This window comes from Bombina bombina, chromosome 1, assembly GCF_027579735.1.
Source record: "Bombina bombina isolate aBomBom1 chromosome 1, aBomBom1.pri, whole genome shotgun sequence".
Classification (NCBI taxonomy): domain Eukaryota; kingdom Metazoa; phylum Chordata; class Amphibia; order Anura; family Bombinatoridae; genus Bombina; species Bombina bombina.
Genome location: NC_069499.1, coordinates 1,337,314,095 through 1,337,326,552, shown reverse-complemented (window position 1 = coordinate 1,337,326,552; position 12,458 = coordinate 1,337,314,095). Strand labels below are relative to the sequence as shown.

At 40.5% G+C, this 12,458-nt stretch overlaps 1 protein-coding gene across 1 annotated transcript in view; it reads left to right on the top strand.

Moving 5' to 3' along the window:
- HYDIN (HYDIN axonemal central pair apparatus protein) overlaps positions 1–12,458 on the top strand; it is a 595,027-nt gene that overhangs the window by 129,303 nt on the left and 453,266 nt on the right. Inside the window, 1 exon segment of the mRNA XM_053719498.1 lies at positions 6,788–7,023. Within this exon segment, the coding sequence (XP_053575473.1) occupies positions 6,788–7,023 (236 nt within the window).

Below are 12,458 nucleotides of genomic sequence, written 5' to 3'. Positions count from 1 at the left end.
TTAAGAAGATGTTTCCTATAGTGGATTCTATTAAGGAGTCATGGCAGACGGTTCCTAAGGTAGAAGGAGCGATCTCCACTTTAGCCAAGAGGACTACTATTCCCATAGAGGATAGTTGTTCTTTTAATGATCCAATGGATAAAGAATTGGATGCTTTACTAAAAAAGATGTCCACTAGGGTCTACAATGGCAACCTGCAGTGTGTATCGCCACTGTTACCAGTGCTGCGGCTTAATGGCTTGATGCATTGTCTGAATCTCTTCAGACCGATACCCCTTTTGATGAGATACAGGACAGAATTAAGGCTCTCAAGTTAGCCAATTCCTTTATTACAGTTGCTTCCTTACAGGTTATTAAACTACGGATGTTTAATCTAAATCTAAGATCATGGCTATTCCTTACAAGGGTAAGACCTTGTTTGGACCTGATTTGGCGGAAATTATCTCAGATATTACTGGAGGGAAGGGTTCTTTTCTTCCTCAAGATAAAAAGAATAAGCAGAAGGGACGTCACAGTAATTTTCGTTCCTTTCGTAACTTTAAAGGCAAGTCTTCCTCCCCTTCCTGCAAGCAAGATCAAGCCAAGCCTTCCTGGAAGCCCAATCAGTCCTGGAATAAGGGAAAGCAATCTAAAAAGCCTTCAGCTGATTCCAAGTCAGCATGAAGGGTTGGCCCCCAATCCAGGAGCGGATCTTGTAGGGGGCAGACTCTCTCTTTTTTCCCAGGCTTGGATAAGAGATGTACCGGATCCCTGGGCGGTGGACATTGTCTCCCAGGGATACAAAATAGACTTCAAATCTTTTCCTCCCTGAGGCAGGTTTCTCCTCTCCAGATTATCTGTAGATCAGATAAAAAGAGAGGCATTCTTACATTGTTTCAAGGACCTTGCCGCCCTGGGGGTAATAGTTCCAGGTCCCTTTCAGGAAAGGGGTCTGGGATTTTACTCAAATCTCTTTGTAGTTCCAAAAAAGAAGGAACTTTTCGACCAATCCTAGATCTAAAATGTTTAAACAAGTTTGCCATCCTTCAAGATGGAGACTATACGCTCCATTCTTCCCTTGGTACAAGAGGCTCAGTTCATGACAACCATAGATCTAAAGGATGCATACCTTCATGTTCCCATTCACAAGGACCATCACAAGTTTCTGAGATTCGCATTTTTGGACAATCATTTCCAGTTTGTGGCCCTTCCATTCTGCCTTGCCACAGCTCCCAGAATTTTTGTTCAAACGTTCTAGGGGCTCTTTTAGCTGTGTTTCTATCTCGGGGCATTGCAGTGGCATTCTGGTTCAGGCGCCATCTTTTCAACAAGCAGAATCTCATACGGAGATCTTGTCTTTTCTTCGATCCCACGGATGGAAGGTGAATTGGGAAATAAGTTCTCTGGTTCCAGCTACAAGGGTCAAATTTTTGGGGACCTTTAATAGACTCCCTGTTAATTAAGATTTTTCTGACAGAGGTCAGAAAAAGAATGATTTTTGACTCTTGTTTTGCCCTTCAGTCCTCTCCACGGCCATCACTGGCTCAATGTATGGAGGTAATCAGTCTGATGGTGGCTTCCATGGACATCATTCTGTTTGCTCGGTTCCATCTCAGACCTCTGCAGTTATGCATGCTCAGATAATGGAACAGGGACTATACGGACCTGTCCTCGCGTGTAGATCTAGATCAGGCGTCAATAGACTCTCTTCCGTGGTAGCTTTCTCAGGATCATCTCTCCCCGGATACTTGCTTCCGCAGACCCTCCTGGGTGATTGTGACCACGGATGGCAGCTTTCTAGGTTGGGGAGCAGTATGGGGCTCATTGAAGGCTCAGGGCTTATGGACCTAGGAGGAGTCAGTCCTGCCCATAAACATCTTGGAGCTGAGAGCAATCTTCAATGCTCTTCTGGCCTTGCCTCAGTTAGCCTTAGCCCGGTTTATCATATTCCAGTCAGACAAAATAACCTCGGTGACCTATATCAACCACTGGGGGAAACTCGGAGTTCCTTGGCCATGACAAAGGTGGCCCGAATTATTCAGTGGGCAGAGACCCACAACTGCTGTCTTTCTGCGATCCACATCCCAGGAGTGGACAATTGGGAACCGGATTTTCTGAGAAGACAGACTTTTCATCCCGGGGAGTGGGAACTTCATTTGGATGTGTTTTCCAGCTTGACCCTCAAGTGGGGGCAGCCGGAGTTGGATCTCATGGCTTCTCGTCAGAATTCCAAACTTCTGAGATATGGCTCAAGGTCAAGAGATCCGCAGGCATTTCTGATCAATGCTCTGGCAGTTCCTTGGAACTTCAGTCTAGCATTCCGGTATCCTCCGTTTGCTCTCCTTCCAAGTGTCATTGCTCGAATCAAGCAGGAGTGGGCGTCTGTCATTCCCATAGCCCCGGCGTGGCCTCGCAGGATTTGGTATGCAGACCTAGTGAAAATGTCATCCTTTCCACCTTGGAGACTGCCTCTAAGGAAGGACCTTCTACTTTAGGGTCCCTTTGTTCATCCAAATCTCGTTTCTCTGAAGCTGACTGCTTGGAGATTGAACGCTTAGTTTTATCTAAGCCTAGATTTTCAGAGTCAGTCATTCTTGATTCAGGCTCGTAAGCCAGAATTTACCATAATATCTGGCGTAAATACTTGTATTAATGTGAATCCAAAGGATACTCTTGGAGTAGAGTAAGGATTCCTAGGATTTTGTCCTTTCTCCAGAATGGTCTGGAGAAGGGTTTGTCGGCAAATACTCTAAAGGGTCAGATTTCGGCATTGTTTATTTTGTTACATAAACGCTTGGCGGATGTGCCAGACATGCAATCGTTTTGTCAGGCCTTGGTTAGAATTCGGCCTGTGTTTAAACCTGTTACTCCTACATGGAGTCTTAACCTTGTTCTTAAAGTTTTACAACAGGCTCTGTTTGAGCCTATGCATTCTTTAGATATTAAGAGCGTTATCTTGGATAGTTTTGTTTCTTGTTGCTATTTCCTCTGCTCGGAGAGTTTCTGAACTCTCTGCTTTTTACAGTGTGATTCCCCTTATCTTATATTTCACTCTGATAAGGTGGTTCTGCGTAATAAGTTTGGTTTCCTGCCCATGGTTGTTTCAGTCAAGAATATTAATCATGAAATCGTTGTACCTTCTTTGTGTCCTAATCCTTCTCACAAAGAACGCTTGTTACATAATCTGGATGTTGTGCAAGCGCTAAAATTTTATTTGCAGGCAACTAAGGACTTTCGTCAATCTTCTGCATTGATTGTTTGCTTTTCTGGGAAACGCAAGGGTCAGAAAGCTACGGCTACTTCACTTGCCCTTTGGCTGAAGAGCGTTATTCGCTTGGCATATGAGACTGCTGGATAGCAACCTCCTGAGAAAATTACAGCTCATTCCACAAGGGCTGTTTCTTCTTCCTGGGAACAGATTTTCAAGGCTGCAACTTGGTCATCTTTGCACACTTTCTCCAAATTCAATAAATTCGATACTTTTGACTCGGCTGAGGCTTCTTTTTGGAGAAAGGTTCTTCAAGCAGTGTTGCCTTCTGTTTAGGTTCCTGTCTTGTCCCTCCCTTATCATCTGTGTCCTCTGGCTTGGGTATTGGTTCCCAACAGTAATTGATGATGATCCGTGGACTCACCTTGTCATTAGAAAGAAAACAAAATGTATGCATACCTGAGAAATGTATTTATTTCTTGACACGGTGAGTCCACGGCCCACCCTGTATTCAGACAGTTTCTTTTTATATAAACCTCAGGCACCTCTGCATCTTGTGTTACTTCCTTTCTTTCCTTTCCCTTTGGTCGAATGACTGGGGCATTGTGGGTAGGGGAGTGATATTTAACAGCTTTGCTGTGGTGATCTTTGCCTCCTCATGCTGGACAGGAGTGATATACCCAACAGTAATTGATGATGATCCGTGGACTCACTGTGTCAAGAAATAAATACATTTATCAGGTAAGCATAAATTTAGTTTTTTTTTATCAATTAATCAAATGCAAAGTGATGTAACGAAGAAGAATCTAATGCAAATCAATATTTGGTGTGACTACCCTTTGCGTTCAAAACAACATCAATTTTTATAAGTACACTTGCACACAGTTTTTTAGGGAAGTTAGGTTGTTCCAACCATCTTGGAAAACTAGCTGCAATTCTTCTGTGAATTGAGGCAGCCTCAGTTGATGATGTTGACCTCAGGCTTTTGTGGGGGCCATATCATCACTTCCAGGACTCCTTGATCTTCTTTTTACTGATGATAGTTCTTAAAGGGACACTGAACCCAATTTTTTTCTATCGTGATTCAGATAGAGCATGCAATTTTAAGCAACTTTATAATTTACTCCTATTACCAAATTCTTTTCATTCTCTTGGTATCTTTATTTGAAATGCAAGAATGTAAGTTTAGATGCCGACCCATTTTTGCTGAACACACTGTGTTGTTCTTGCTGATCGGTGGGTAAATTCACCTAACAATAAACAAGTGCTTTACATGGTTCTGAACCAAAAAATAGCTTAGATGCCTTCTTTTTCAAATAAAGAAAGCAAGAGAACGAAGAAAAATTGATAATAGGAGTAAATTAGTAAGTAGTTTAAAATTGCATGCTCTATCTGAATCACAAAAGAAAAAATGTGGGTTCAGTGTCCCTTTAATGACTTTGGATGTATGTTTGGGGTCATTGTCATGCTGCAGAATACATTTGGGGCCAATCAGAGGGTTCCCTGATGGTATTGCCTGATAGATAGGTATCTGCTTGTACTTCTCAGCATTAATTCTGACCAACTCCATATACAGAAATGCAGCCCCAATCTTGCAAAAAACCTTCACAATGCTTCACTGTTTCCTGCAGCCACTCATTGTTGTAACTTTCTTCAGCCCTTCGGTAAACAAATTGACTTCTGCTACAGCCAAATATTTCAAATTTAGACTCATGAGTCCAGAACACCTGCTGCCATTTTCTGCACCCCAAGTCCTGTGTTTTTATGCATAGTTGAGTCACTTGGCCTTGTTTCCATGTTGGAGGTATGGCTTTGTGGCTGAAGTCGTCCATAAAGATTACTTTTAACCTGAATTATCCAGACAGTAGATAGGTGTACCAGAGTCCCACTGGTTTCTGCAAGTTTTGAGCTGATGGCACTGCTGGACATCTTCTGATTATGAAGGGAAGTAAGCATTATATGTCTTTTTTCTGCTGCAAGTTTACTTGGCCGACCACTGTGCCTACGGTCCTCAATACCTGTTTGTGCTTCTTCAGGAAAGCTTGGGTATCACAGCTGGAAATCCCTGTCTGCCTTGAAATTATTACCTGGGAGAGACCTTGCTTATGCAGAATAAGGGGCCCATTTATCAAGCTCCAAACGGAGCTTGTGGGCCCGTGTTTCTCGCGAGTCTTCCAGCTCGCCAGAAACACAAGTTATGAAGCAGCGGTATAAAGACCGCTGCTCCATAACCCTGTCCGCCTGCTCTGATGAGGCGGACAGGAATCGCCGGAAATCAACCCGATCGAGTACGATCGGTTGATTGGCATCTCCCTGCTGGCGGCCGATTGGCCGCGAGTCAGCAGGGGGCGGCGTTGCACCAGCAGCTCTTGTGAGCTGCTGGTGCAATGTTTAATGCGGAGAGCATATTGCTCTCTGCATTCAGCGAGGCCCCTAAGTATCTTATGTCTTGTTGCTGTGCTTGCCATGGTGTATGACTTTTGACATTAAACTGTATTTAGGAACCTCATCTTGTAAGCAGAGTTTGGTTGTTCCTCACCCAATTTTATTCCTCCTACACAGCTATTTCTATTTCAGTTTATGATTGTGTTTCAGCCTACATATTGAAATTATGATTATAGCACCTGTTTGTTTATAATTGTTTAATCATGCACCTGACTACATACCTACAAAATCCCTGAATATGCGCATGTGAACCTAGAGGAATTTATGCTATTTTGGTGCTATATATAAATATGGTGGGTGTTATTAAAAATGGAGTGAGTTTGGTATTTTATATATATATATTGTTTGGTTTGTCCAGCTCCAGTGGTCAGCCTAGAGTGATCACAACCCTGATCTTTGGTTTTAGAAGTCTTTCGAAGTCAGAGGCCTCGAGTCCAAGTAAAAGTCATGAGTCATTGTTATCAAAGTCTAAGTCGAGTTGCAAGTCTTCTTTGATCATGTCGAATCAACTTACAAATCGTCAAACTTGGGACTCGAGTCCAAGTCAAGGCCAAATCATGTGACTCAAGTCCGCAACCCTGGGTCCTTCCAGATGTATACATATTTTTATTTTGTCTGGAATCCCACTTTTGTATGATGAAAATTGCTCATCTATCACAGATTGCAAAACAATTTTGAAACATTTAAATATTTTTTGGATGGCTTTAAATAGAGCTACAACTTATATCTCCACTAAAATCATTCTAAATTAAATAGAAGACCACAAAGCAAAGCAAAACTGTTGACCAGTGTTTCATTATTAGATTGTATATTTCTGAAATGACACTGGATAGATTTGGGGATGCACTGCTAAGTATTCTGTTTTGCCCATTGTTTATGTAGAAACAAGACCAGAGATAGGGATAGCTGTGTTTGTGCAGAGTTTGCATGACATAGTTAATTTGCATTCTCAGAAAAACTCAGGAAACCCAAACTAAATATTGGGAAGAAAACAAGAAACAAGTTGGTTGTAAGAATGTAAATGTAAATAAATAAATAATTAGCATACCTTTGAGCAGTGGTGCTAAATCTAGTAATAAATGTTGTATTCCTACTACATGGACACATGTACATAGATACATAATACCCAATTCACTATTTTTTTTGTTTGTTTAGGGTTTCCACATACTTTAACTTGTTGCCTCAATAACACATCATTGGTACCAATGACCTATAAGCTGCGAGTTCCAGGAGACGGTGATGGAGAACCAAGTATAACTAGTACAAATCAGATTTTGGACAACAGAAGGTCATCGTGGAGAAAGGGTACTCATGCAAATATCAGAGCTCAAGAGTTCTCCATTACTCCCAGCCACGGCACCATCCGTTCTCAAGGTCTTTTAGAAATAGAGGTACAAGTATATGCTTGAATATTGAATATAACATTTTCATATGACATAGGGCAATACTAAAGAGTCAGGCCAATTACAAAATTCATATAGGAGTCATTTACATTTGGTAAACTTAAAGGTAGAAAGAAAAACAAGTTATAAGAAAAACAAGCAGGTTATTAGGTTGAATAAAAAAAATATCTTAATCATGGAAGTAACGTGTTGGTTATTACCCGTTAAAGAAAAAGTATGAAAAGTAATTGGATTTAGTAAAGAGCAGTTTCTTCAATAGGGCTTTCAGATTTTAAAGGACCAGTCAAAACAGTAGATTTGCATAATCAACAAATGCAAGATAACAAGACAATGAAATAGCACTTAGTCTGAACTTCAAATGAGTAGTAGATTTTTTTCCTGACAATTTTAAAAGTTATGTCTTTTTCCACTCCCCTTGTACCATGTGACAGCCATCAGCCATTCACAAATGCATACACGTACCATGTGACAGCCATCAGCCATTCACAAATGCATACACACTTATTCTTGCACATGCCCAGTAGGAGCTGGTGACTCAAAAAGTTTAAATATAAAAAGACTGTGCACATTTAGTTAAAGGGACAGTCTAGGCCAAAATAAACTTTCATGATTCAGATAGAGCATGTAATTTTAAACAATTTTCCAATTTACTTTTATCACCAATTTTGCTTTGTTCTCTTGGTATTCTTAATTGAAAGATTAACCTAGGAGGTTCATATGCTAATTTCTTAGACCTTGAAGCCCACCTCTTTCAGATTGTATTTTAACAGTTTTTCGCCACTAGAGGGTGTTAGTTCACGTATTTCATATAGATAACACTGTGCTCGTGCACGAGAAGTTATCTGGGTGCAGGCACTGATTGGCTAGACTGCAAGTCTGTCAAAAGAACTGAAAAAAGGGGCAATTTGCAGAGGCTTAGATACAAGATAATCACAGAGGTTAAAAGTATATTATTATAACTGTGTTGGTTATGCAAAACTGGGAAATGGGTAATAAAGGGATTATCTATCTTTTAAAACAATAACAATTCTGGTGTAGACTGTCCCTTTAATGGAAGTAAACTGGAAAGTTGTTTAAAATGTCTGCTCTATCTGAATAATGAAAGTTTAATTTTGATTGAGTGTCGCTTTAAGTAAGTAATGAAAAATGATGTTATCTCTCCTTATAAAGCCAATTCAAATGTAAATGTAGTATTTATCCTTTGTTTCCTTCTAGTTTTGTATCTTGAGACAACTATAGAAATTGTTCCCCCCCCCCCCAATTCTCTTTATTGAGAAGTCTTATACTGTTTACATACATCGGAGGAACATAAATACACAGCAGCAGGTCCTCTGGGGTTTGAAACGCTGGAAGTGATCGTGATTGCTTCCATCCGCTTCCAGGGTATTGTAGTGATGCCTCGATATTGTTGGCATCTGGAAGCGATTGTGATTGCTTCCATCCGCTTCCAGGGTATTGTAGATTACTCTGTTGCCCTCCATCGGCCATTGATGGTGCCGATGGTTGTTGGATGGGAGCAGCAGCAGGGAGGCGGGTGGATGGCCCATCAATGTGTGGTTCCGGTTCCTTTGCACACCAATGTGTGCTTGATTACTCATGATTGCAGCGAGGGGGACGGGGGGGGGGGTCTGTGCGAGCGCCATATTTACACAGCAAAAATACTCAATGTAATATGAAGGAGGGAGAGGGAGGGGGGAATAATAAATATTGGCCAAGGGATCTGGGGGGGGGAGGGTGGGTAGGGTATTGAGGGGGGGCCGCTACACTACAGAAAATACAGAAGAACAGTACCCAAAATGGCAGCAAGTAGGTAGAGGGGGAAGGGTTAGAAAGCTTTATGGGGGAGATCAGGGAGGTTGGGGGCTAAGGGGGATCCAACACTGCAAAATCAATATTAAAAAAAATGCTTTTTATTTTAGTACTGGCAGACTTTCTGCCAGTACTTAAGATGGCGGGGACAATTGTGGGGTTGGGGATGGAAGAGAGCTGTTTGGGAGGGATCTGGGGGTGGGATTTGTCAGGTGGGAGGTTGATCTCTACACTAAAGCTAAAATTAACCCTAGAAGCTCCCTATAAGCTACCTAATTAACCCCATCACTGCTTAGCATAATACAAGTGTGGTGCAAGCAACTCCAAAACCTTATATGTCTGCTATTTCCCATAGAAGTATTTACAACTATTTGTGTCATGATTGTACTAACTGTTTGGAAATAATTTCAGTGAGAAACCTAAAATTGTGAAAACGTTTTTGAAAAAATTAACGATTTTTTTTATTTGATCACATTTGGCGGTGAAATGGTGGCATAAAATATACCAAAATGGGCCTAGAGCAATATTTTTTAGTTGTCTACTAAAAAAAATATGTACATGTGAAGGGTTATTCATGGATCCATGACAGATATCAGTGTTCCAATGTAACTATCGCTAATTTTGGAAAAAAAAGTGGTTTGGAAATAGCAAAGTGCTACTTGTATTTATGGCCCTATAACTTGCAAAAAAAGCAAAGAACATGTAAACATTGGGTATTTCTAAACTCAGAACAAAATTTAGAAACTATTTAGCATAGATGTTTTTTGGTGGTTGTAGATGTGTGACAGATTTTGGGGGTCAAAGTTAGAAAAAGTGTGTTTTTTTCATCAAATTTTATATATTTTTTATAGTAAATTATATGATATGATGAAAATAATGGTATCTTTAGAAAGTCCATTTAATGGCGAGAAAAACAGTATATAATATGTGTGGGTACAGTAAATGAGTAAGAGGAAAATTACAGCTAAACACAAACACCGCAGAAATGTAAAAATAGCCGTGGTCCCAAGCGGTCAGAAAATTGAAAAGTGCTCTGGTCACTAAGGGGTTAAAATTGTATGTTCTGTCTAAATCATAATTGTCTAATTATTACTTTACACTCCCTTTAATGAATGGATTAAGGCAGTTAGTTAGTGCTCTTGTTGTAGGAAGATCCTCACATGGTATTTATGTTGTGTTTGTGCAGGTAAGACTCGACATCTGAATAATTCAATATTGTGTAGTTCTTTCCAGCGTGAGAAACTCGGGCATCATTTGAAGCTGTATAGCAGAAACTATAATGTCTACAAAGTCTGTATTTTCGCAAATAGTGTGTCCATGCTGTCAAGGTGTTCTATTTAAGCTGTATTGAGCTATATATAATGGGCAGCCTGAGGTCTCCCCACAGGATTAACCCCTTAATGACAACTGACGTACCAGGTACCTCATGCATTAACAAGCAGTTAAAGGGACACTGAACCCAAATTTTTTCTTTTGTGATTCAGATAGAGCATGCAAGTTTAAGCAACTTTCTAATTTACTCCTATTATACATTTTCTTCGTTCTTTTGCTATCTATATTTGAAAAAGAAGGCATCTAAGCTTTTTTTTTTTTTTTGTTCAGGACTCTGGACATCCCTTTTTTATTGGTGGATGAATTTATCCACCAATCAGCAAGGACAACCCAGGTTGTTCACCAAAAATGGGCCGGCATCTAAACTTACATTCTTGCATTTCAAATAAAGATACCAAGAAAATGAAGACAATTTGATAATAGGAATAAATTAGAAAGTTGCTTAAAATGTCATGCTTTATCTGAATCACGAAAGAAAAAATTTGGGTTCAGTGTCTTTTTAATGACAATAGACTTACCTGGTACGTCAGTTGTCTAACAGAGTGCTGGAAGCGATCGCAATCGCTTCCAGCAGCTCTGAGGGTATTGCAGTGAAGCCTCGATATGGAGGCATCCTGCAATACCCCTTTACAAGCCTCCGATGCAGAGAGAGCCACTCTGTGGCCCTCTCTACACCGGAGCGTCGTTGGTGGGTGGAGCAAAGCAGGGAGGCGGATGGGCGGCCTGCAATCGGTCTGTGATCATGTGGAGGGGGGCAGGATTGGAGGCTGGAGTGCCCGGGGGTGTGCACGGGTATAGCGGTCGGGCGCGTGTACGGGGACGGCGGTCGGGCGCGTGCACAGGGCGGGAGCGGGTGGGAACCGCTACACTACAAAAATATTTAATAAAAAATTGGGAGAAAAGGGGGGGAATTTTAATTTATAAAGCAATCCAAGGGTTCTGGGAGGGAGGGGGGATAGCTACACTACAGAAAAGGGCAAAAAATTAAAGCATTTTTTTTTACTAAACTGGGTACTGGCAGACAGCTGCCAGTGCCCAAGATGGCGCCCATTAGGCTAGAGGGGGAGGGTTAGAGAACTGTCTGATGGGGGATCCGTGAGATTGGGTGCTAAGGGGGGATTCTACACAGCAGCATATGTAAATATGCTAAAAAATAACAACAACAAAAAACATATACCTTTTATTTTAGTACTGGCAGACTTTCTGCCAGTACTTAAGATGGCGGGAACAATTCTGGGGTGGGGGAGGGAAGAGAGCTATTTGGGGTCTGATGTTTCAGGTGGGAGGCTGATCTCTACACTAAAGCTAAAATTAACCCTGCAAACTCCCTACAAGCTACCTAATTAACCCCTTTACTGCTAGCCATATTACACGTGTGATGCGCAGCGGCATTTAGCGGCCTTCTAATTATCAAAAAGCAACGCCAAAGCCATATAAGTCTGCTATTTCTGAACAAAGGGGATCCCAGAGAAGCATTTACAACCATTTGTGCCATAATTGCACAAGCTGTTTGTAAATAATTTCAGTGAGAAACCTAAAGTTTGTGAAAAAGGAAACATTTTTTTTTATTTGATCGCATTTGGTGGTGAAATGGTGGCATGAAATATACCAAAATGGGCCTAGATCAATATTTTTTAGTTGTCTACTAAAAAAAATATGTACATGTGAAGGGTTATTCATGGATCCATGACAGATATCAGTGTTCCAATGTAACTATCGCTAATTTTGGAAAAAAATGGTTTTGAAATAGCATTGTGCTACTTGTATTTATGGCCCTATAACTTGCAAAAAAAGCAAAGAACATGTAAACATTGGGTATTTCTAAACTCAGGACAAAATTTAGAAACTATTTAGCATAGATGTTTTTTGGTGGTTGTAGATGTGTGACAGATTTTGGGGGTCAAAGTTAGAAAAAGTGTGTTTTTTTCATCAAATTTTATATATTTTTTATAGTAAATTATATGATATGATGAAAATAATGGTATCTTTAGAAAGTCCATTTAATGGCGAGAAAAACAGTATATAATATGTGTGGGTACAGTAAATGAGTAAGAGGAAAATTACAGCTAAACACAAACACCGCAGAAATGTAAAAATAGCCGTGGTCCCAAGCGGTCAGAAAATTGAAAAGTGCTCTGGTCACTAAGGGGTTAAAATTGTATGTTCTGTCTAAATCATAATTGTCTAATTATTACTTTACACTCCCTTTAATGAATGGATTAAGGCAGTTAGTTAGTGCTCTTGTTGTAGGAAGATCCTCACATGGTATTTATGTTGTGTTT